At 34.9% G+C, this 26,279-nt stretch overlaps 1 protein-coding gene across 1 annotated transcript; it reads left to right on the forward strand.

Annotated features, from left to right (window-relative positions):
- Nucleotides 1-3,894: 3,894 nt before the first annotated feature.
- Nucleotides 3,895-4,462, forward strand: LOC128196640 (cytochrome b6-f complex subunit 4; the record flags this gene model as incomplete). Its single annotated transcript, XM_052878133.1, has 1 exon — nt 3,895-4,462. A coding segment is annotated over one exon (522 nt), but the record flags the coding sequence as incomplete, so codon positions are not given.
- Between the last annotated feature and the right edge of the window lie 21,817 nt (nt 4,463-26,279).

Consider the following 26,279-nt stretch of genomic DNA (forward strand, 5'->3'; position numbering starts at 1 on the left):
ACTTTGTTAATTAGCTTTCCTATTGCTTATAATTTTAACCATTGACTTTACTTTCTTATCAGGCGCTCATGATCTTGCAAATAACGTGATGAATACGTGCATGCAAGAGTGTACAAAAAAGTTGTAATTTCTAAGAAGAACTTTGTAGTGAAACATTGATAGAAGAAATTATATTCCTACACAATTTTGAGAAATAATCTTGATCAATGTTGAATTATTTTTATACTTATTGTGTAACTACTTTCCTCCATTTTATGTCTTCCTTTGTACTATTGAAACTTGAGTATTAATAAAATTAATAAAATAAAAAAATTTGTTTTAACAACATTAACATAAAATTTCCATTAAGAAAGAAAATTACAAAATATTCTAACAAAAAATAGTGATATTTAAGGTGTGTGAGCAAGATAATTGAGATATAATACGAATTAAAACTATGAATATGTAACATCCCTTCCGAATTATTATAGTATTTTAAGACAAAATTTTATCCAAAAAGTGTAATCTGATTAAGGTGACAATTTTAATAGTTTTAGTATTTTATAAATTGTAAAATAGTCTAGTTTAGGTCAAAACTATATTTAACAGGTTATGCTGTGATTAAATTCCTTTTAAGGATAACTTGGCACATAACATATTTAGACTCAATTAAAACTGACTATGGTAACATGTAACATACCTTAACTTATTTGCACATCATAAAAAAAAGAAACCTTTAAATCCATTAGAATAATAGTGTGAAGTTACATTATTATTATTTTATAGTTTTTTATATTATTTAAGAGATCTAACGTTTTTAAAAATAATTAATACTGATGAAGAAATATGTGCTAAAAAGTTTATTATCTTCTGTTTCAAATTCTATAGTTGTAATCAAAGAGTATCATTCTTTAATAGAAAATTTTTTCCATCAAAACATCCTTTTTTATATATATATATATATTAAATATCAAAAAAATTGTGTTTAGGATATATTCATTAAATATATTTTATGGTATTAAATATTTGATTTCATGAAATATAATATTTATTTATTAATTTAATTATGTGTTATATTTTTTATAATTTTTATTGTTTTAATTAAATTTTCATTTGAAGGTTTTTTCCTTACATTTTTAAAATATTTTAATTAAATTTCTATTATTTAAAAGAAAGAACTTCAGTAAAAAATTCAAATTTTTAAAAACTTAAAATTTATTTTATTATTTAAATAGTTATCCGTAAGTCAAACAAGCTAACTTCTCTTACAATAATATTATGTCTAATTAACTTGGTCCATATTTTATTTGGTAATAATGTATTATTTAGAAAATATAAATTTTATAATAACATACATTAATTATAATAAACAATTGGTTTGTTTTAACATATTCATAACACAAGATTTTAATATATATATATATATATATATATATATATATATATATTGATATGTTAATGATGATAAATTGATAAAATAATATACTATATGTTTTAATATATATAATCATTTGAGAATATCTAATTACCATTAGATTTCGTAGAGAATTTTAATAAAATAATTTAAGATAATATTTAGGATACTATAAATTTTATTGAAAATAGTATATATATTTAGATGTTTACCATGTTAAAAGAAACTTAATAATATTCTAAAATTGTGATAAAATTTTTTATTTTTAATATTTTTATTTTAGAAATAATAATACAAAGAAATAGATAAATGCTTTTGGAATAATTTTTTATAAATATAATTGCGGGTAATTCCTTTTGTTGTAAAATCATTGGGATTTAATGATATAGAAAAAAACATAACTCATTCTGAATACAACTAATTGTCTTATTTCTTGGTATTCACTTATTCTGCCGTTATATATATTTTATAGAAATATTATATAATTGTTTTACAAAAAATTCTTTTCACTCAACTATTGCTGCAAATAAAATTTGAAGAAATTATTACTTCTAATTTTAAATGATAAAAAGTTTTTATATTTGTTTTTCACAAAATATTATCTTAATAATTTTTTCATAATGTAGATATTATTTTCTTACATCATTAAGGATGACAATATTACACTATAAAATGACATCATTATAATATGAATTGATTATCACTATGCAGCCATTATAAGTTTCCACGTATTCACTGATATTATAAGGTTGTCATTTAACAAAAGAAATAAAAATAACACTTTGCATAAAGAATAAGAATTATATTACAACCACATAGACACATTAAATAACTCTAAAATAAAATAGAACAAAACACTCCTAGTGGTAAGTTAAATATTTACACTTTTCTAATATTGCATTAATTAATTTTTTAATTAATAACATAAATTTATATATATATATATATATATGTATATATATGTATGTATATATGTGTATATATATATATGTATGTATATATATGTATGTATATATATGTATATGTATATGTATGTATGTATATGTATGTATATGTATGTATGTATATAGATATATATGTATGTATATAGATATATATGTATGTATATATATATATATATATATATGTATATATAGATATGTATATATATATTATACACATATATATATATATATAGATATATATATATATATATATAGATATATATATATATATATATATATAGATATATAGATATATATATTTATATATATATATATATATAATATATATTATATATAGATATATGTATATATATATATAGATATATATATCTATATATATATAGGTTTGCTAACTTGCATAGATATGTTTTTCAGTTGGTATATTTTAGTAATGTGTATTGGATTTTAGTAGATAAAAATACCCTAATAATAGATCATGGATTCTAAGTTTTAAGATTAAGGATATTTTAATAATTTTTATTTTCAAAACTAAAAAAAAAAAAGAAACCCCCAAAGTCTGGTTCACCTCCCCCATTCCTTTCTACCTTTTCTTTTTCATTTTTCTCACTCCAATATTTTCTTAGTCAAGCCTACGCGAGTTTTAACTGAAAGAATTAGAAACACTCGTCTGACCCTAATCTACCTTCCTCACTTATATAATTTGTTTCTCTCTCATCAAGATACTTTCCCTTACCCACACTCAGCAACCCGCGACACGACAATTTGTTGCTAATTCAAGTTAGCGAACCCGATATACACTCGCGGTTAAACAATTTTCCTTTGTAAAGAGTTGAGTCATTGGCATATTCGTCTTCAAGAAAAAAGTTCATTCAAGATCTCTTCAATTTCATCATCTTCATTAACCTCTCTAATTTCAGCATCTGCGGATGTTGAATCATCATATCTAAAAAAAACTCTCCAAGCCAATTACGAATTCCTTCATATGTCATTATGCTTGTGAAAATTAGATAAAATTAGATAAGACAAAAATTATAAAATGAAAACTCAGTGTAAATAATTTTTTGTAAGAAATTGTTTAACAATGTTTCTGATTTTTTTCCAAGTCAATTACCATCATTTGGATGTCATTATGTTTGTGAAAATTAGATAAAACTAGATAAGAGAAAAATTATAAAATGAAAACTCATTATAAAATCATTTTTTGTAAGAAATTGTTTAACAATGAGTGTTTATGATTTTTTCAGTTTGGGCTACCGTAAGGATGACAGAGAAAATGTTGGAATGAGAGAGATGAAAGAGAAATGGTTGAAACGAATGAGGTATGTGAGTAAGGGTTTGAGGTTTCTTGTTTTTCTTTTTAGTTTTGAGAACGAAAATTATTCAAATACTCTTAACCTGAAAACAGAGAATTCATATATGAGGGTATTTTTGTCTACTAAAACTCGGTACACAATGCTAAAATATACCGATTGAAAAAAGGGTGTACATGTTAACAAACCCATATATATATATATATATATATATATATATATATATATATATATATATATATATATATACGGTTCTTTTGGAGGATGGATCTATAAGAATTCACCTATCCCAATAACAAAAAAACCTGACTTGAATGATCCTGTATTAAGAGCTAAATTGGCTAAGGGAATGGGTCATAATTATTATGGAGAACCCGCATGGCCTAACGATCTTTTATATATTTTTCCAATAGTAATTCTAGGTACTATTGCCTGTAACGTAGGCTTAGCGGTTCTAGAACCATCCATGATTGGGGAACTCGCGGATCCTTTTGCAACTCCTTTGGAAATACTACCTGAATGGTATTTTTTTCCCGTATTTCAAATACTTCGTACAGTGCCCAATAAGTTATTGGGCGTTCTTTTAATGGTTTCGGTACCTACGGGATTATTAACAGTATCCTTTTTGGAGAATGTTAATAAATTCCAAAATCCATTTCGCCGTCCAGTAGCAACTATCATCTTTTTGATTGGTACTGTAGTTGCCCTTTGGTTAGGTATTGGAGCAACATTACCTATTGAGAAATCCCTAACATTAGGTCTTTTTTAAAATTCGAAGATTGGTTTCATTTTTAATTCATTTTTAAAGAAAATATCATGACATTTGTATTGTATATCTAGGGATAATTCTTTCTGAACCGACTAATCCTAGATACATCTATTCCATTTTAGATATATATATATATATATATATATATATATATATATATATATATATATTAAATAATCTTTTAAATAAACTATTTTAATACTACATTTAAAATTTAGGAGACATAGTCAAAAATTACATTCATTGAATATATTAATTATATAATAAAGCAATATATAAAATAATAATATTTTTCTAATTAAAATATATTTTGTTGACTAAATATTTTTAAGAATGAAAAAGTATAATATTTTTTTCCTTACGTGTTTAGCTTTCTATATTTAAATATTCGACTTTAAATATGAAACATAGTCAAAATTTACATTTAAAGTAATTATATCTTAAATATATTTAAAGTCAAAATAATTACATTTAAAGTCAAAGTATTAACTAAATATTCTTAAAAATGAAAAAGTATAGTATTTTTTTCCTTACGTTTTTAGCTTTCTATATTTAAATATTGGATTTTAAATATGAAACATCGTCAAAATTTACATATAGTAATTATATCTTTATATAATAAATAAGTTATTAATATTTTTATATTTAAATAAATTTTATTGACTGATTATTTTTTAATGTAAAAACGTATAATAATTATTTCTCTATAAATTCATGGTTAGCTTTCTTAAAACAATACCAAAGACTTTTTCTTCTATTCATATTTTGAATCCTTAGAAAACTTACAAAAGAGATATGGAAAAAGTTGAGATAAAAGCTATTGGAGTTTTAGTTATGGTGATGATTCTTTTGAGTTTTACACATGCTGAATTAAATAGCAAAACTGATGGTTTGATATGCAATGTTAAATGTTCACTCAAATGTAATCCTTTAGCCTCTCCTCAATATGAAAAATGTATGATAGATTGTGAATCACATTGTAATAAAATATCCTCTGATCCTATTTCTAAATGTTTTACTAGTTGTGACTTAATGAAGGTCATTGCCTACAACACTGGTACGTGCTCTCTCAAAATATTTACTTGTTTCAATAGTTTTACATTTTTATTTAGATTTCCTTTTATTAATTATTTTTTTCATATCTTTGTTAATTAGCTTTCTTATTGCTTATAATTTTAACTATTGACTTTACTTTCTTATCAGGCGCTCATGATCTTGCAAATAACGTGATAAATACATGCATGGAAGAGTGTACAAAAAAGTTGTAATTTCTAAGAACTTTTGAGTGAAATTTGATAGAAGAAATTGTATTCCTACCAAATTTTCAGAAATAATCTTGATCGATAAACAATGTTCAATTATTTTCATACTTATTTTGTAACTACTTTCCTCCATTTTATGTATTCCTTTGTACTATTGAAACTTGAGTATTAATAAAATTAATAAAATAAAAAAATTTATTTTAACAACATTATCAACGCACCAAGGGCACATACCAAACACCCTCGCCCCTGCGTCATCGAACTCGAGGCACTCTATAATCTGACGAGAAGAGAAGGGGCGTGGCAACGAGGTCAACACACTTAAAGCCTCCAACTCTTCGATCGTCATCTTATCTTCCGACCACGAGGTAAATCTCAGAGGATCATGCGTCCAGTATAAGGGAAATCTGGGATTCCCCTCACCATCGAAAAAGAACCGTCGACCAGCATCGGTGATCGACACCTTAAAAAACTTCTCCTTAAACCCTCTATACGATTGCAGGTAAAGCTCTAGAAGCGCGTTACCTGGTTCTGAGATCAATGATACCCACCCCTTCGTCGCAAGCGAACGACATCTGAAGAAATACAAAAACAAACCTACAGTAGGCCTAATTCCTAGCGCCCCACACAACACCCCGAACGCCTGTACATACCCCCAACTATTGGGATGCAGCTGGCTCGGTGCAACGTTCAAGGTGCGCAAAACATCCATTTGGAATGTGGTGAACGGCAATCTCACATACAGATCATAGAATAGCAAAGCATAACAGTAAAAGAATTCGTCAGCGGCATTCTCCCGCCCATAACAGATCCTCTCATCCTCCCGGCACGCTATCAACTTCACACAGGTGTGATACCCTAGGGTCCTCAACACACAACTATTCTCAATCCAATCCGTAATTACAGCTCTACTCCTAAATTGACTCCTAAGTTCTTTTACCTCACGCGCCGCCCAGGCGCACTCATCTCCATTAATCGGAGATATTATGCGTCCCCCTGGACCCTCGCCGCGCACATTTCCATACACAAATGCCATTTCCCCATATGGTATCGTGGTAACTTCGGAACATTCCGCCGTAGATGACGGGCCCGGCATATCGCCCCCGATATCCTGCCCCCTTCCTTCCATGATCAACAATAAACACACTAAGACGAAAGAAATTTTAGGGTTACCTGGTTGATTCTCGTAGCAACGAAGGCAATGAGACTGAAGAAGCAACAATCTCGCTCGCAGTGCACACTCTCAATGTCTGTGCTTCTGCAAAAGTGACTAACCCCCTTCTGAATCGTGCTGAAGAAGCCAAACCGTTTAATCGTCAGGCGCCGTAGGATCTTTTTAATCTAACGGCTACTAATTCGCGTCCCCTCACTTCCCTAAAGGAGCGGGAAAACCCAAAATTCGTAACGCCACGCACAGCTGTCATACACGTCTCCTCGATTCTTCAAACAATACTCAAAAGTCCTTCATAACTTTGTCATCATCCATTTACTCGGACTTGGGGGGCATGTACTATAGGATACCTAATCCTCCAACTGTCGACCAATAACCCGACGACAATTAAACCACTGTAGGACATTCTCATGCCCGTAATGACATTCGACCACATAGCGTGGTCGACCACTAGATAACCGACTGTAATAACATACGACCATGTGGCGTTGTCGACCGGTTGAGGCTCGACAACCGACATGAAGCATATGTGCGACACGTCGTCCACTCAGGTCGACACGAATGATGATCGACATACAATATGCGACATCGTGATCTAGCGGTTACAGATAAGCAATTACACATCTTGGCTACACAGCGCCGTGAATCACGGCCATATATCACGGAAGTAATTGACTCGGTATCAGCACACGATATGACGGTTACAACTTCTAAACAGTCATTTTCAGTAACCGACCGGATTTTCAGGTAAACGGTTTATTATGTTAATTTAAATATACAAAGCACACCAGGAAAAAGGTACATTTTTCCCCTAAGAGAAAATTAAGAAAGATTTGGTTGTTCTAACAACACCCTTATTGACTTGAGCGTCGGAGTGCCTTTGCAGGTACCCAGCCCACCTTACCCAGAGACTTGGAGAAGAGAGAAAGACAACATAGTGAAAGCAGCACAGAGAAGGAAGAGAGTAAGGTTGTTAGGTTCGTATCTTGGTCTCCACATCCCTACCGAAACATTTTGGCGCCCACCGTGGGGCCCGAGATTACTATCCCAACAACGACCACCGGAGCAATGGAAAATACCGATACGCACGATTTGATCAGGCAATTGCAGGCGCAAATTGAGGCACAAGCACAAACCATGCAGGAGACTCAACGTAAACACGCAGAGGAGATAGCGGCGCTGCGAGCACAAATCCCAACGCCAGAGTTATCTGCCTCCAACAGACAGGAGGATAACGATGCCAGCCATCATGGGGGAACCTCTGAACGGGCGCGTGCCAGATATTACTCCCACCTTTATCATCAGCAACCTTTCGTCCTGCTTAAGGCCGGGGCAAGCCTCGGAACAATTATATGCTGACCCTCCAGCATCCATGGAGGAACTCCAATCCACTATGGCGAAATTCATCCGCATCGAAGATCACCGTAACTCCAGGAGGAAGCACCAACAGGATGTCCCTAACCAGGAGACAAGAAAACCAACGAAACGACCCCCCAACGACTACAGACCAGATCGACCACCTAGGAAGGAGTCAGGGTGGACGTCTAAATACGATCGCTACACGAATCTCAACGCACCAAGGGCGAGGGTGCTAGAAGAGGCCTTACACGCCGAACTTCTCACCGTGCGGCGAAGTGCCACCCCAAAGAACGCGGATAACAGCAAAACTTGCCGGTTCCACATGAACCGTGGGCACAACACGGAAGAATGTAATATAGTAAGAGACGAGTTAGAACGACTCATTCGTGCAGGTTACCTCCAGAATTACGTCAAGGAGAGAGTTTCCACTAGAGCGACAACTCCTCGCCGAAGAGATCCTCCTAGGCGAAGTCCCCAACGATCTCCCCCTAAAGATGATCGACATCGTAGGCGGTCGCGCAGTCCACCTCGGCGCATAGAGAGGGAACGCTCAGTCCGAGGCCGCATCGACACCATATCTGGTGGTTTCGCGGGGGGAGGCGTGTCGGCTTCGGCGAGGAAGCGACATTTGAGACAGTTGAAGTCGGTCCATATGGTCGAGCGCCAGGCTCGTTCGATCCCTGACATCACGTTCACGAACGCTGACTTCCATGCTCCCGATCCTGATCATGATGATCCTATGGTCATCACGGCTAATATAGCTCGGTATGATGTCAGCAAGGTTCTCGTCGACCAAGGAAGCTCGGTCAACATTTTATATTGGTCCACTTTTCAGAAAATGGACCTATTTGAGGATCTCATCGCCCCGTTTAATGAGCAGATTGTCGGATTCTCAAGAGAACGAGTAGACACCAGAGGATACCTTGACCTGCGAACTCGGCTCGGAACAAGTCAGGAGGCACCTGAACTTCGAGTTCGATTCCTGCTGGTAGAGGCAAATGCATCGTACAACGCCCTGCTAGGACGACCTTGTCTGAACGCGTTTGGGGCAATCGTGTCTACTCCCCACCTCGCCATGAAGTTCCCAACAGACCATGGTGGCATTTGTACCGTGAGGGCTGATCAGCGCACAGCCCGACAATGCTTTGTCGCCGGGTTAAAAATCACTCCCTTCATCCCAACCAGAAGGACGAAAGGACCCGAGGCAGCGGCAGTCGACTTAGACCCCCGAACCAACATAGACGAGCGTCTGCGTCCGCAAGGCGAAGTCAAACTCCTGTCCTTACGACCGACATATCCAAAACCACTAGCGTTGGCGGAGACCTCACCTCCAACGAAGAGCACGATTTGGGACGCATTCTACGGAACAACGCAGACTTGTTCGCATGGACAGCTGCTGATATGCCAGGCATCCATCCCGGGGTCATGGCCCACAAGTTATCCATCTTCTGGGAGGCACGACCTGTCGCCCAGAAGAAGCGACGAGTCGGGGAAGAGAAGCGCCAGGCTATCCAAGCTGAGGTTGGGAAACTACTGAATGCCCAATTCATTAGAGAATTGACGTACACTACGTGGCTGTCAAACGTAGTCATGGTAAAAAAGTCCAACGGCCAATGGAGAATGTGTGTCGATTTCACTGATCTTAATAAGGCATGTCCTAAAGACTCGTACCCCTTACCCAGCATCGATCGTCTGGTAGATGGAGCTTCAGGTCATGTAATGCTAAGCTTCCTCGACGCCTACTCAGGCTATAACCAGTTTCCAATGTACGAGCCCGATCAAAGCAAGACAGCCTTTATTACCGAACGCGCTAATTACTGTTATGAAGTAATGCCGTTTGGATTGAAGAATGCCGGGGCTACTTATCAACGCCTTATGGATAAGGTTTTCTATCACCAGATTGGACGATGCATGGATGTATATGTCGACGACATGGTTATTCGCAGCAACTCTATCGAACAACACCTGCAAGATTTGAAGGAGGTCTTTGCCCAGCTCCGACGGTACAGCATGCGCCTCAATCCTGCCAAGTGTACCTTCGGTGTCCCCGCAGGAAAGTTCTTAGGTTTCATGCTCACGCGTCGAGGCATTGAAGCCAACCCCGACAAGTGCAAAGCCGTGCTCGATATGCCAGCTCCAAAAACCCTACGAGAAGTACAACGTCTTGTAGGTCGCCTTACCGCCCTGTCCAGATTTATTCCAAGGCTGGCTGAGTACATCAAACCCATCCTGAAGAATTTGAAAAAGGGCTCCACTCAACACTGGGACAATGATTGCGAGACTGCATTCAGCACTGTCAAACGAATCTTAACCAGTCCTCCAATCATGGCCCGACCGGACGAGGGATCCGACTTACAGCTATATCTTGCAGCCTCCCCGTATGCGGTTAGCGCCGCCTTGATACAAGAGACACCCTCCCTTAAGTTGATCTACTTCATCAGTCGTTCTTTGCAAGGGGCCGAGGAACGATATTCCCGCATTGAGAAGTTTGCCTTGGCGTTGCTCACAGCCTCCCGCCGGCTTCGACCATACTTCCAGAGCCATCAAGTGATAGTCCGCACAGATCAACCCATCACCAAGATCCTCCGTAAACCAGACTTGGCAGGACGAATGGTTGCTTGGTCAGTGGAACTGTCAGAATTTGGCCTCCGCTACGAGCCCCGCGGATCTGTTAAGGGTCAACATTTGGCAGACTTCGTAGCCGAGTTAACACCTGCCCCAGAGAACTCCACGACAAAATGGCTCCTCAGCGTGGATGGTTCCTCCGACAAAAGGGGGGAGGAGCCGGTGTTGTCTTAGAGGGGCCAGATGATTTGGTCCTAGAGCAAGCCATCATATTCAAGTTTCCAGCTAGCAACAACCAAGCCGAGTACGAAGCCTTAATTGCTGGCCTATCCCTGGCTAGAGAGTTGTCGGTCGAGCGTTTAGTGTCGGATGGACTCGAAGTTGGTCGTCAACCATGTGAATGGAATCTATCAAGTCAAGGACAGTCAGCTGTTGCGTTACTACCACAAGGTTCAGACTTTACTCCGCAATTTCGTCGAGGTTAATGTCCTCCATGTACCCAGGGAGCAAAACGCAAGAGCAGACCTTTTGTCCAAATTAACTCATTCTAAGGAGCGAGCGCAGTTATCCTCAATCATTAGAATGACGCTCGACCGTCCTGTAGTGGAAGCTTTTGTCACTAATGTGTCGACACCTATAACAGACTGGCGGCAGAAAGTCAAAGACCTCATGGAGCGGCAGGACAAAGGTGTTAGCATTACCGCGGCTGATTCCAAACACATTGCGCGTTTTGTGTGTATAGGCGACGACCTATATCGTCGCGGCCATAGCACTCCTCTGCTGAAATGCGTCTCGGACGAAGAGGCCGACTATGTGCTGCGCGAACTGCACACAGGGATATGTGGATTTCACTCTGGCAAACGGACATTAAGAGGACGTGTTCTTCGCGCCGGATATTACTGGCCTACTCTCGACCGCGACTGCGAGATATTCGTCAAGAAATGCATTTCCTGTCAAGCACATGGTCACGACATCCGTGCACCTCCTGAAGACTTACACAATATTGTCTCTCCCTGGTCGTTCGCCCAGTGGGGTCTCGACATAGTTGGACCATTGCCGATCGCCAAAGCGCAAAACAAGTTCCTCCTCGTGGCGGTTGACTACTTCACAAAATGGATAGAAGTTGAGCCACTGTCCGTCATCAGCGCCCAACGAGTGCAGAAGTTCATTTGGCGTCTCATCTGTCGGTTCGGACTCCCTTAGAAGATCATCACCGACAACGGTCGCCAATTCATCGAACGCAAATTAGAGGATTACCTCAACAATTTAGGCATTAAGCATGTCACATCATCAGTCGAGCACCCTCAAACCAACGGCCAAGCCGAGGCCGCAAACAAAGCCATTTTGACAGAGTTAAAAAAGCGACTCGGTGAAGCCAAGAGTTTATGGGTGGAGGAGCTACCCGAGGTCCTGTGGGCATACAGATGCACTCCCCATGGATCTACGGGGGACACGCCATTCAACTTAACCTACGGCACTGATGCCATGCTTCCAGTCGAGGTAGGCGAGCCCTCATTGAGGCGCCAAATCACTGATATGTCCCTTAATGAAGAGTAGTTACGGAAGAATCTCGACGTCCTTCCTGAACGTCGTGAGGTTGCCACCATCCACGCAGAGGCCCAAAAGCGCATGCTATCTCGACGGTACAATACCAAGGTCAAACCCAAAACCTTCAAAAGCGGCGATTTGGTGTGGCGAAAGCGGGGAGAAGCTCGGAAGAATCGAGCCCATGGCAAACTCGCAGCTAACTGGGAAGGACCATTTCGGGTTGTAGAGGACATGTCGAACGGCGCATATCGTCTCCAGCTTCTTGATGGACACCCAGTTCCCAACACTTGGAACGCCACTCACCTTAAATATTACTTTAGTTAACATCCATTTCCTGTTCATTCTTCTTATAACACTATCAAGTTCAATTATCAAATAAAGATTATATTTCATCATGATTATTGCTTAGATTCATTTATCACTGCTCTAATGTCGAGTCCCAGGGTTGTCGTACCAGACACGTCCATACACAAAGGGGATGAACGCAATCTCACTGGCCGATGTTCACCCTTGAACACCCAGTCTGTTCGGGACACACTCCCACTGGCCGATGTTCACCCTTGAACACCCAGTCTGTTCGGGATACACTCCCACTGGCCGATGTTCACCCTTGAACACCCAGTCTGTTCGGGATACACTCCCATTGGCCGATGTTCACCCTTGAACACCCAATATTTTCCTCACTCGACCATCGCTCTCCACTGTCACACAAAGCGTTATCAATACACTCGACATTCACACTTAGCGATCACCACAGCAAATCAATCGCAGAATCAACTAAGTTAAACGAACAGCGCACTCTATTTCACCGTCAAGCATTCGTGAATAATCAAAGTTTAACATTCATAGTCGTCAATCAAATACTCAAGTATGTATGTACAGATCCTTACTACATCCTAATCTATTACAATTTGGGGTGTGTCGCCTTCAACAGCTTCAGCAGTCTCCTTGGCGAGCTCGTCCACTTCCGTTGCTCCCTCGGGCTCATTGTTGGCGACCTCCTCTTCATCCTCTTCCCCCTCCAGGACAGCGTCATCCGGAATTTCCTTCAAGGGCTTCAGATGACCTTCATGCACATCCTTCCGGACATCAAATTCAGCTCCCTTGGTTGATACCTGAAGCAAGTGCCCGACTTGCCTCAAGGCCTTCCTGAAACCTTTCTTATGTTCGTCCATGATCGCATCCTTCAGCTCCTCGATCAACTCATTTTTTTCAAAAACCTCTACCTTCAGCGCATTCCTCTCTCGGGCCACTATCAGCATTGAGTTCTTCGCTTGATCCAGATCCCTGGCCATCTGATCGCGTTCTTGTTGGAGGGCCACACCAGCTTCCCGAGTCTTATTCCACAGTGTCTCGCCCTCCTTCAGAAGTTGTTCAGTACGCTTTTGCCTTACCTCACAGCCCGCATGGATTTCGGCGAGCTCTTTCAGCTGGGCGCGCACCTTCTCGAACTCAGACCGCATCTGACCCCTATCCGAAGCATACGCTAGATGCCAAGCCAACGCTTGTGCTCGTGTGTTCATCTCCAGCAAGCTGTCAGCAATCTGTTGCTCGCTCATGTTTTCGATCACCTTCTTCTCTGAAGCATCCATGTTGAGGTCTACCCTATGACCCGGCATGAAGGCACGATCCCATATGCCCAGCGGAAGGGGGCGTTCATTTTCGTCAACCACCTCCCTACTTTTCTTTTAACAACATTATCAACGCACCAAGGGCGCCAAAATGTTTCGGTGTACATTTTCCTGTGTGTCTCTGTTGCTCCTGGATGTCTGGGATGCTTGCATTTCTTCAACTGTTGTCCTTCGTCCAAAGGAGGGGGAGGTACCTGCAAAGATACTCCGACGCTCAAGTCAGATATGAGTTATGGAGCTGAAGCTCTGAAGAGAGTAATTGGATATTGCTCTGAAATATTATTCAGGATCTCTAGAGCATAAAGAGAACGTACCTGGACTTTGGTCCTGTTACTGTATTTATATGCAATATAAAAATAACCACCTTACCTAAAAATGTGGTTAGTGGCTTTGACAAATATCTTAACTGTCTAAAATATCTAAGGTATTTATGTTATTACATAAATATCCTTACTACATAACATCATCACTTTCCATTAAGGAAGAAAATTACAAAGTATTCTAACAAAAAATAGTGATATTTAAGGTGTGTGAGGAAGGTATTAAGATATAATATAAATTAAAACTATGAATCTGTAAGATCCCTTCCGAGTTATTATAGTATTTTAAGACAAAATTTTATCCAAAGAATGTAATCTGATTAAAGTGACAATTTTAATAGTTTTAGTATTTTATAAATTTTAAAATAGTGTAGTTCAAGTCAAAAATATATTTAATAGATGCTGTGATTAAATTAATTTTAAAGATAACCTAGCTTCACACATAACATATCTTAACTCAATTATTTCGACGTCATAAAAAAAAAACTTTGAGTCCATTCTAATAATAGTGTGAAGTTACATTATTGTTATTATTTTATAATTTTTTATATTCTTAACAGATCTAACGTTTTTAAAAATAATTAATACTGATGAAGAAATATGTGCTAAAAAGTTTATTATCTTCTGTTTCAAATTCTATAGTTGTAATCAAAGTTTATCATTCTTTAATAGAAAATGTTTTCCATCAAAATATCCTTTTATATATATATATATATATATATATATATATATATATATATATATATATATATATATTTTGTAAGACCCATGAAAAATATTTAGATTTAATAAATAGTAGTAATTTTTAATTTTTACGGATAAAAATAAAATTAATAAAATTATGGCAAGAAAAATTAAAATTTATGATAGATAATTATAATAATTCCAGAGGAAGGAGTTTAAAATTTTGAGAATTTATTTTAGAAGATTTTGAAAAAAAAATTAATAGTAAAAAGGGAATAGTAAATAGTGAATAGTAAAAAGTGAATAGTAAAAAAAATAATAATAAAAAAAATGAATAGTGTTCAGTGGATAAGGCTTCCTACGGTGCATTGATAAAGCAGATAAGAAGATTTGGTGGTGGATGATTAAAATATTATATTTTGAGATTTGGTTAACACTAAATATCCTTGGGATATGGTTTTGATCTCGGGAAGCACGTTATAATTGAGGTTGCGTTGTGGTTGATGGCTCTGATAAACTCACTAGATGAAAGGTGGGAGTTGCCCTGATAAGCTTTTTGAGTGGTGGGAATTACCCTGATAATCTCTCTAGTTGAGTGGTGGGAAGTAACATGCTTAAATGATTCGGAAGTGTACTTGCATGGAGAAGCTCTTGAATAGAGTGATGGGAAGGGACACGATTTAATACTTGTCAATGAAACTATTGAATAAAGTGGTGGGAAGGGATACTTGGCACAATGGTTTTGTTCTATGACATGTTTTGATGACCCATAAATTCTTTATATCTATGGGAGTTATTACAAGTATTAGAGGATTAATTAGTATAACCATTAAACTATATTTTAATGTCATAGGATGGATTTAACTCTTGTGGCATAAGTGGTTTATTTAAATGAGCAGGTGTAGTACTAATAAGGTATGATAGTTGGAAGTTAGTTAGTTTTAAATTCGGCCTTATTGAGATAAAAATAAGCGGTTTTAGACTTTATAATATTGTTGATTGAGTGATCTGCTGAGTCTTATCAGATATACGCAGTTGTTAGGTACTAGGTTACAGACAACATTAAGTTTGTGGATTCATATTAGGATAGGATGTGGGAAGGTATTTTGAGGACAAAGTTTATATTCCTAAGATTTAGAGTTTATAAGTTAATTCTTGAAGAATTTTTTAAGTTAGGCTAGTAATGTTTGCTAGGAAAATAATTAGATTGAAGTAATTTGGAGTATAATCTTGAAAGAAGCTTGATTATTCTAATTTTGTTAAGTATTTTAGAAGTGTTTATCAGGGAAAGAAAATAGTGGTTCAACATTTAGTGTGGGTTAAATAAAAGATGATGATAAGTATTTTAGGGATATCTGACCAATGCAAGTGAAGGATAGACATTGTAGTCTAGGGTATGATCGAAAGGATGGTTTGGTCATGTTCCAATATGTTTTTAGAAGTTTATCGTCTTCAAGAATTGTTAGTTGAATGTTGAACATTAAGTGTAGTTAAGGGTGAAGGCAATATTATCGAGAATCAAATAAGTTCATCAAGGACGAATGAAGGAAATAATGCATGATCTTAAGTATGGAAAGGTTTCTATGGATGTTATAAAGCATACTCAATATACATATTATTTTTGGACAAGTTCTTGTTAAGTGGGTATGGAAAAGAAAACATAAGGATGAATTGTTTAGTAATAGTGTTTTAGACTTCGTGTAATCATTAGAGTAATTATAAATTTTACGGAGAATAGAAGTAGAGGGTAAGGTGGAGCAATCTTGTATAATTTTTGGTAGACATAAGTGGCTTTTGGAGGCGTACGATTTCTAGGAGTAGAAACTGTGTTGAGAAAATAGAATGGAAAGTTGTTACGGAAAAAGAATGATTCTTAAAGTTTTGCAGGGTCATGGAAGTCTTAAATAAGGATCTATAAGGGGAATCACTTTCTGGTTATAGTGGGTTTGAAAAGTTTTCTGGAATCTTGTGATTAATAGTTTATGAGTGATGAGTTCTTTTAAAACATTAATGGATTATTTTGAGACTAGTGAGGTATGTTTAATGGTGGTTTTGATGAGGCTAAAAGTGACAAGTAAGAATGTTTTGAAGGTTTATGATTTTAATTTTTTTCGTGAGTAGATTTCAATTTGAGATGCTAGAAATTTTATGCATAAAATAAGTAGAGAAATGATTCAGGTTATGAGTGTGAGACTTCTCTAGTGGAATGCGTGTAAATGAGTATTAAAATAAAATTTTTGTTGTCGAATTTTTTTTATATACTATTGATTTTGTTTTAGACAATGTTTTTATAAAATGTGCATTTTCTTAAGGCTATGTACATTTAGTATGTTCATACATAGTTATATGTTGTAATTATAAATGTGAAAAAAAAAATTTCAAACATTCATTCTGTTTAGATGATGATTTTGAATATTGGATCCTCAATACTGTGGGATTATGAAACAGTTGTTGTTGTGATGGTTGATAGTATATGATATTTGATAATTAAAATTGGATGTTATCTTTAATAGGTATAAATGGTCTAAGACATGCGTGTTGTGGTTGAAAATAGAGATTTCAAGGGACAAATATGTGAGATTGAGGTTATTTAAGTAATCTAGTTTCCTAAATTTGTTTTGGTTTTGAAGTTTAATTAAAAAAAAATTGATCTAGAACCAAGGGTAGTTCATTAGAGATTGGAGTACAAAGTTGGAAGTTTGTAAATTGAAGGTTTTGAGTGATAGGTGATTATTTGTCATAAGTTATTACTATGACTTGTTAGGTTGCAGAAATCAGGTGCGGAAGCTAATGGTTGATTATTTTGGTGTTGTTTTTAGGTGATGAGATTTTGAATTAGAAAATTTTTACAAAAGGAGGAGAAGGATCATATAATTAAAATAAAAAAATAACTTACTCTCTTCTCTGAACCCATCTGAAAATTTGAAAATAAAACTAAAACTAATTAATAACTTTTTATACTACTCCTAAATACTTTAATCACCTAATTCCATACCATAATTAAATATCTAATATTCAAAATTATAAAATAAAAATATAAAATATTTTTCTTCTATCTGAGTTTTATCGCTACAAATAACATTTGAAGAAATTAATACTTCTAATTTTAAATTACAAAAAGTTTTCATATTTGTATTTCACAAAATATTATCTTAATAATTTTTTCATAATTTGGATATTACTTTCTTACATTCAGGATGACAATATTACCCTATAAAATGACATCATTATAATATAAATTGATTATCCACTATGCAACAATTATACGTTGCCACATATCACTTTAATAAAAGAAATAAAAATAACACTTTGCATAAAGAATAGGAATTATATTACTATCTCATAGACACATTAAATAACTCTAAAATAAATTAGAACAAAACACTCCTAGTGATAAATTAAATATTTTAACTTTTTTAATATTGCATTAATTAATTTTTTATTAAGTAATATAAATTTATACATATATATACACAAAAACACACACATATATTGGATTTAAATATTTAAATATTGGATTTAAAATATTTAGCTTTCTATATTTAAATATTGGATTTTAAATATGAAACATAGTCAAAATTTACATTTAAAGTAATTATATCTTAAATGTATTTACGGTCAAAATAATTACATTTAAAGTCAAAATATATTATTTTGACTAAATATACTTAAGAATGAAAAAGTATAATATTTTTTCCTTACGTGTTTAGCTTTCTATATTTAAATATTGGATTTTAAATATGAAACATTGTCAAAATTTACATTTAAAGTAATTATATCTTTATATAATAAAGAAGTTATTAATATTTTTATTTTTAAATAAATTTTATTGACTAATTAACTTTTAATGGAAAAGAGTATAATAATTATTTCTCTATAAATTCATGGTTAGCTTTCTGAAAACAATACCAAAGACTTTTCCTTCTATTCATATTTTGAATCCTTAGAAAACTTACAAAAGAGATATGGAAAAAGTTGAGATAAAAGCTATTGGAGTTTTAGTTATGGTGATGATTCTTTCACTACTACAAATTCATTGATTACCGAAGGATATATATATATATGAGTTTGCTAACTTGGATAAGTATATTTTCAGTTGGTACATTTTAGTAATGTGTATCGGGTTTTAGTAGACAAAAATACCCTAATAGATCATGAATTCTAAGTTTTAAGGTTAAGGACATTTTAATAATTTTCATTCCCAAAACTGAAAAAGAAAAAAGAAACCCCGAAAGTTTGGTTCACCTCCCTCATTCCTCTCTACCTTTTCTCTTTTATCTTTCTCACTCCAACATTTTCTTAGTCATGCACTACACAAAAGAAGGGCATTACCGAAGGCCAGAAGCCCTCGGTAAAAGGTAATTACATGGTCAAAGAGCCCTCGGTAAATCTCTTGTCGTTAATTACCGAGGGCCAGAAGCCTTCGGTAAAAGTCTTCGGTAATTACCTAACGTGGGTAGTTACTGAAGGGAAAAAGCCTTCGGTAAGTTGGAGGCATATCTAAGGCACAATTGTATTTGTTATGAAACCAACACTTCATGACAAAAATAACACTACACATAAGGCACGTGACTTTAGACAAAACTGGAAAATGAATATGCAAGCTGGAATTCAACTCAAGCAAACGAAATTCACTGATTAAAATGATGAAGAAACACTAAGGAACACTGGAAGTACAAGCACAACAAGTACAAACATGATTTAAACCAATTTCTCACCTTTTTAGTACACTTTCTTAGGTTCTAACTACTCAAAATTTGACTTTTAGGTAATTGTTTGCTTTTGAGTATTTTCCTAGTGTCATTTCACTACTTTAGACTTGTTAAGATATTAACATTAGTTATTGTTAGTCTACTTTAGGTGAATTGCCTCTTTCTCACCCTTTTAGTAGACTTTTTTAGGTTCTACATACTCAAACTTCGAAGTTGAGGTAATTCTTTGCTTTTTTCAAATTTCCTAGCTTCATTCTACTAGTTTAAACTTGTTAGGATGTTCAATATAGTAGTACTCTTTTTAGGTTTTAGGTAGTGAAATTTTGAGATTTTGCTACTTGATCCAATTTGTCATCTCTATTAGCTTCATTTAAGTACTTTAAACTTGTTAGGATAACAACAATATACTTTCTTTGGTTATATTAGGTGAATTTCGAAATTTTTACCTATTTTTAGAACACTTTTTATGTTTTAAGTACTTCAATTTTGAGACTTCACAATTGAAGTCCAAAATCATATGTTGAACTTTGACTTTAGAGTTCACTTTCACAATGAAAGTCCAAATTCATGTACAGGTTGTTGGAGACTTTAAGAGACATATCTTTTAACATGTTGAAGGCCAAATTAATCACTGGAGTGCCCTTAACCACTACCAGTTGGAGCAAAGGTAATAAAGTTTAACCTAAGAGATGGTCTACTTTAGCCTTAGTAAGGAATTTTCAGTTTTTTAGTTAATATATAAACTATAAAACAACTATAACTTTGGTTCCTTCTTCTAGTTTGGTAACTTGGGGGATTTAAGATAGTATATAACCAACATATATTTATATTGGTTTGTCCTTGTACTCTACTTCATCCTTATAGTTACTCATTTTAAGTCTTATCCTGTATTGAAAGAAATTTTTAAGGGTGTTGTCATGGTCTTTTTCCAAGAGGGAATTTCGGTTGAAGGGTGGGGAACAAGGTGTGGAGATTATATATAAGAAGAATATGCATCACAGACAACACAAGAGAGAAGACAAACAAAATTTTATTTACCAAAAGGAGGGGCCAACATGTTTATTTATCAAATTGTTGCATGGCTATAGGCTTTTAGACAGATCAATCAGGAGCAAAATAAAGCCAGGTAAACATAATAAGACATCATTTACCTACCTGCAAATGATGAAGTCTTCGACACTTGAATGTAGCCCTTAAACAATGACACTTTTGCAACTAACTTTAACCTACTCCGTTTGAAGCTTCCAAACGTTATGTGCTTCTAATTGAAACCCCAAAACCTTGTACAATAATGGACAATTTTAATTAGCAAAATACAACAACAACAAAAGATTAATCATCAAACACCCTATATCCATCCCAAACCTAAACAACTTTAACTTTAAGGTTTCTGACAATATTTACCAGAATCTACTTATGCAAACAATTGACTTGTCAAAGTAACATGTGTTTCCACTAACTCTGTCCGTGAATTAATTTGGTCCATGAGCCATGTTCATTTGGTTTTGTTATATAAGATAATTCTATTGTCCACTCACGGTCAGATTATAAACAAAGCTACTTACTTCTTCATCATACACAATTACCACTTCATATTATATATACATACATACATACATATATATATATATATATATATATTCAAATTCTGTGGTGGCTAATATTACTTGATTGTCATATGCAGAGATTTCTACACCAACAAAATGAGACTTGTAGTTCACCATTTCAAATGATAATAAAACTAGTTCAACTAGGTTTTGAAAGGTCTCGAATTTAGCTCCTAGTAGCTCGAATTGTTAACTAATTAATCAAGCCCTTTAATTAAATAAAACACTTTAATAATTTGTGGAAGAGAAATAAAAAATTAATAAGGATAAGATGGAGTTTCCTCTAATATTTTATCCATGAATCATTTACTTAATCATATAACTTCCAATTCAGAGACATTAAGTCATTTGCTCTTTTGCTCTTTAACCTATACTGCATTTCCTCATTATTTACTCTAACCATACCTCATTATTTCATTTTTAATACATTATGTCTAGCATTTTTCACTTTTTAACATCAACTTATTCATATAAATATTGTCACAGTTTATTTAAAGATTTCTAATTAGATTTCAGAATCTAAATCATACCAACAGAAGACTTAGTACTCTGGAAACCTAATAAAGAGGGAGGAGAAATGATAGCAACGAGGACTCTACACATAGAGGGCATACAAACTTAAATATGTTTGCACATCAGTATGTTAAGTATTTTGGCCAAAGGTAAACCTTTATGGTTACATTATCATTGTTCTAGTTCCAAACTGGTAAAGAAGGTTATAATTTGAATGTAATAGGTTGGCTATCAAAGAAGGAACATAACTCTCCCGGTTACAACTCTTGTGCAATTATACTACAAGGAAGAGTAACTCATGACCTCAAAGCTCATGCAGCAGACAGTCCAAACAAAAATTCCTTTGCATATATCAAATTATTAAAAATCAAAACAAGATTCAAATATTGCAATACTAAAACGTTCAATGGGTCCTTGTTTTAGTTTTCATTGGATTAAGCTACTGATTTGATGAGCTATTATGTTCTTCATGGATTTAAAATGACTGAGGGTAACAATTACGAAATTATTACTCCTATCCATGCTTATTTAAGGCAGAAAACACACACAATGAAATATAAAATGTTCCTCTTCAACTTCAATTTATTAACAGTGGTTCCATCATATAAGCATAATCAAAAATACATTCCTAGCAGTAGTAAACTATTTTGCACATCTAGGAGCCTCCCTTGACGAATACAAGAACCCTCCTCACAACAACGTCCACACATCGTGATGTTAACTGACCACCCTCCTGACTACAAATGCACTGCAACTAGAGAAAAGAATCAAACCTTAGCTGGAAAAAAAATCCTGCACTAGAAAAAGTCCCTAGTTTGGTGGTTTGATACTAAAAAACATATGCAAGTGATTTAAACACACAACTGAATGTTCAAGTAACTTTATTTGATGATTTTAATTGTCTTTAAACTCTAAAATGAGTTAGAAACAGTCTGCAACTCAAAATCACTACTACACTTCTATTTTAACTCAAAAAGTAATGGTTTTCACCGTGTTAAATGTCCTTGCAAGGTCCAGTTCGAGTTTGACCATGCTTACTTGTTGTTTTCAAGCTTAGTTTAGTGTATTTGCACTTTCTACAGTCATTTGCATGGATAGCTAGCTGTTTGAATCATTATAACATAGAATGAGGTGTGTAGTTGTTTAATTTGCTACATTATTAGCTGTTATAAGGTCAAATTTTCGAATCTACTATTTCTATGCCAAAAAATAGCTCAAAAGACTTTGTTTTGATGATTTAAAGTTGTTCTAAAATTCTAATTTGACTTATAACCACTGTTCTATAATTTCACAACTCAAAACCTCAATTTACAGTTCATTTTTTCTAGTGCAAAGTTGAATCCAACTTTGATTTTTGAATTTTTGCATTTGTAATTGGTTTGAGTTGTAACAAAAGCTAGGTTGTGATTTGAACTGAAACATGTGAAAAAGAAATATTATACAGGTGCTAAAAGGCATTTACTTTAATGGTTTGATCATGAGCACACTCTTTTTGGCAAAAATTTATTGATTCTAATGCTTGAGACAAGTGTATTTGATACATGCATACATGTTTCAAGTGCTAACAATCACAAATTATCATTAAATCTCAATTAGAGTAGTTGAGTTGATCATTTTGCTAGTTTTATCATTGTTTCTGTTTTTTGTAGAGCTTTGCACTGTGCTTTAGTCTTTGAGTGGTTTTAGGTCACTTTATATCTCCTAATTGATAGTCTGCAGCTAGGTCTAGTTGATTAGGATCTTCTTATGCATTTAATTGAACCACCCAGCCTTTACTCTGCTGTTTCTCCATTCTGCAACAATTATTAGTGAAATTTTCGGCATTTAAGGGACCTGCCACTATCAATTGTTGATTCTATGTGTGATAAGCATCTTTTTAATTTTTACTTCAGAATTGGTTGGCTTCTTCTACTACCTTTGAGTACTAACACATGTGTATTCCTTTAGATTTTGAAACTCTATCATCAAAGTTGGTTAGATTAGAAGTCCTTGACATAAGTTGGAACTATTTGACTAATGACATTTTGCCATCTCTAAGAGGGATTCACATCTCTAGAAGAACTCTATTTGTCTGACAATGAATTTGACTCAGATAATCATATCCAAGGTGGAATAATTTTCCCATTTCATTTGTAAAGCTAAGGATACTGATAAGCTTCAGGATAATATATACACGTATGTAATGTAAGATACTTTACCTTGCAGGTTTATGCTCTATGTTGAAGAATCTTGAGGTCCTTCACTTGTCTTACAACAACTTCAATGACAGTGATATTGCATTCTCAGTGGACTTTCTTCTCTAAAGTCTTTAAATCTAGGATACATTGAATTGACTCCAAGATCAATTCTTAGTATGTTACACTTCCTACATCTCAAATCATCATCATGTTTTTTGGTTGAAAATATATGAGTGTAATGAGTATGTATATTACTAGATATATCAAAGATAAGGTCTCTAGAGATTCTTGAGATGGAGGGGAACCAGTTGAATGAGACTATTTTTTGGCGTTTAGGTTAGTTATGCTTATTCTTTATTTTACCGAAGTAGATTCGAATCAATGCAAATATGGATGCTCCTTATTTTGTGTGTATACTCATAATTAAATGTTGCCAATTTTGTTTCTATCAAAGAAGGATGGATTTACGTGGCCACCCACTTTACAAGTCCTAAAGCTGACTTGAAACAGTTTCTCCAATGAATTTCTCTCATCTCTAAGTGGGCTTCAACGTCCCAAATCCCTTGATTTAATATCAAACCGATTAAACGGATTGCTCGATATAAGTGGTTAGTATAACTATTGTTTTTATGGTGGTTGGACTTAGACTTAGACCTAAAATTTGTAACCTACAAGTTCTACTAAGTACACTTTAAACCATTCAATCAATATTAAAGGTTCACTTCGTAGTTGAAGTTTTGTGTAGTTAGAGCACACAGTTGCACGCATTAGAAGCAAAGGCAACAGACCAATAAACTTTCTCAATCAAACAACATCATACACTGCTGCCACAAGAACATCAAACAGATTCAAGAACATTGTAACTCATAATGAATTTTTAAACGCACAACTTACCTCAACCAAGAAAGCCCTTGACGATGGCAACCTTTGTACAGCACGACAACCACATAAGCCCACAATGACCCCTCCAACGAAGTCCCTCAACCAATTTCCTTCAAGTTCTGAGCACACCGTCTTCAGGTCGCCACAACACCGTCGTCACGTCGCGACCACCACCTTCGAACAACCCCCTTGGAATAATGTAGTCCCGCAACCACCACCCTCCTCACCGGCACTATCCTAACGTCGACACAGTAATTGCAGCAAAAAAGGGGTTAATTTTGATTTTTACACGCTAGACGAAGATGCTTGGGTGTTTTGGGGTGAGAGACAAAAAATTGGGGGAAAGCTTCTGTGGAAAGTAAAATTTGGAGAATGGGAGAGGGGAATCCCAAATTTCCATTTCACTAGGTCGATGCTTATACCGACGGCCTATGGGGCCTTCGGTAAACTCAAAAAGCCTTAAGTAATCAACCACTTACATGACCGTCGGTGCATCCTTCGGTAAATCAACTTTACCGAAGGCCTCAAAGATCGTTGGTATTATTCCTTCAGAAATTAACGTTTTTCCTGTAGTGATGCCTACGGTAGTCCCAACTGAAAAATTCATAAACACTCGCCTGACCCAAATCTACCTTCCTCACTTATCCAATTTGTTTCTCTCTCATCAACATACTTTCCCTTACCCATACTCAGCAACCAGCGACACCACAATTTGTTGCTAATTCAAGTTAGCGAACCCGATATACACTTGTGGTTAAACAATTTATCTTTGTAAAGAGTTGAGTCATTGGCATATTCGTCTTCAAGAAAAAGTTCATTCAATATCTCTTCAATTTCATCATCTTCACTAACCTCTCTAATTTCAACATCTATAGAGGTTGAATCATCATCTCTAAAAAAACCCTCCAGGCCAATTACGAATTTCTTCATATGTCATTATGCTTGTGAAAATTAGATAAAATTAGATAAGACAAAAATTATAAAATGAAAACTCAGTGTAAATAATTTTTGTAAGAAATTGTTTAACGATTATGTTTGTGAAAATTAGATAAAACTAGATAAGAGAAAAATTATAAAATGAAAACTCATTATAAAATTATTTTTTGTAAGAAATTGTTTAACAACGAGTGTTTATGAGTTTCTCAGTTGGGACTACCGTAGGGATGACAGAGAAAATGTTGCAGTGAGGGAGATGAAATGGAAATGGTTGAAATGAACGAGGTAGGTGAGTAAGGGTTTGAGGTTTCTTGTTTTTTTTTTTAGTTTTGAGAATAAAAATTATTCAAATACTCTTAACCTTAAAATAGAGAATTCATATATGAGGATATTTTTGTCTACTAAACACAATGCTAAAATGTACTGATTGAAAAAGGGTGTACATGTTAACAAACCCCATATATATATATATATATATATATATATATATATATAT

Source organism: Vigna angularis, chromosome 5 (genome assembly GCF_016808095.1).
Source record: "Vigna angularis cultivar LongXiaoDou No.4 chromosome 5, ASM1680809v1, whole genome shotgun sequence".
Taxonomy (NCBI): domain Eukaryota; kingdom Viridiplantae; phylum Streptophyta; class Magnoliopsida; order Fabales; family Fabaceae; genus Vigna; species Vigna angularis.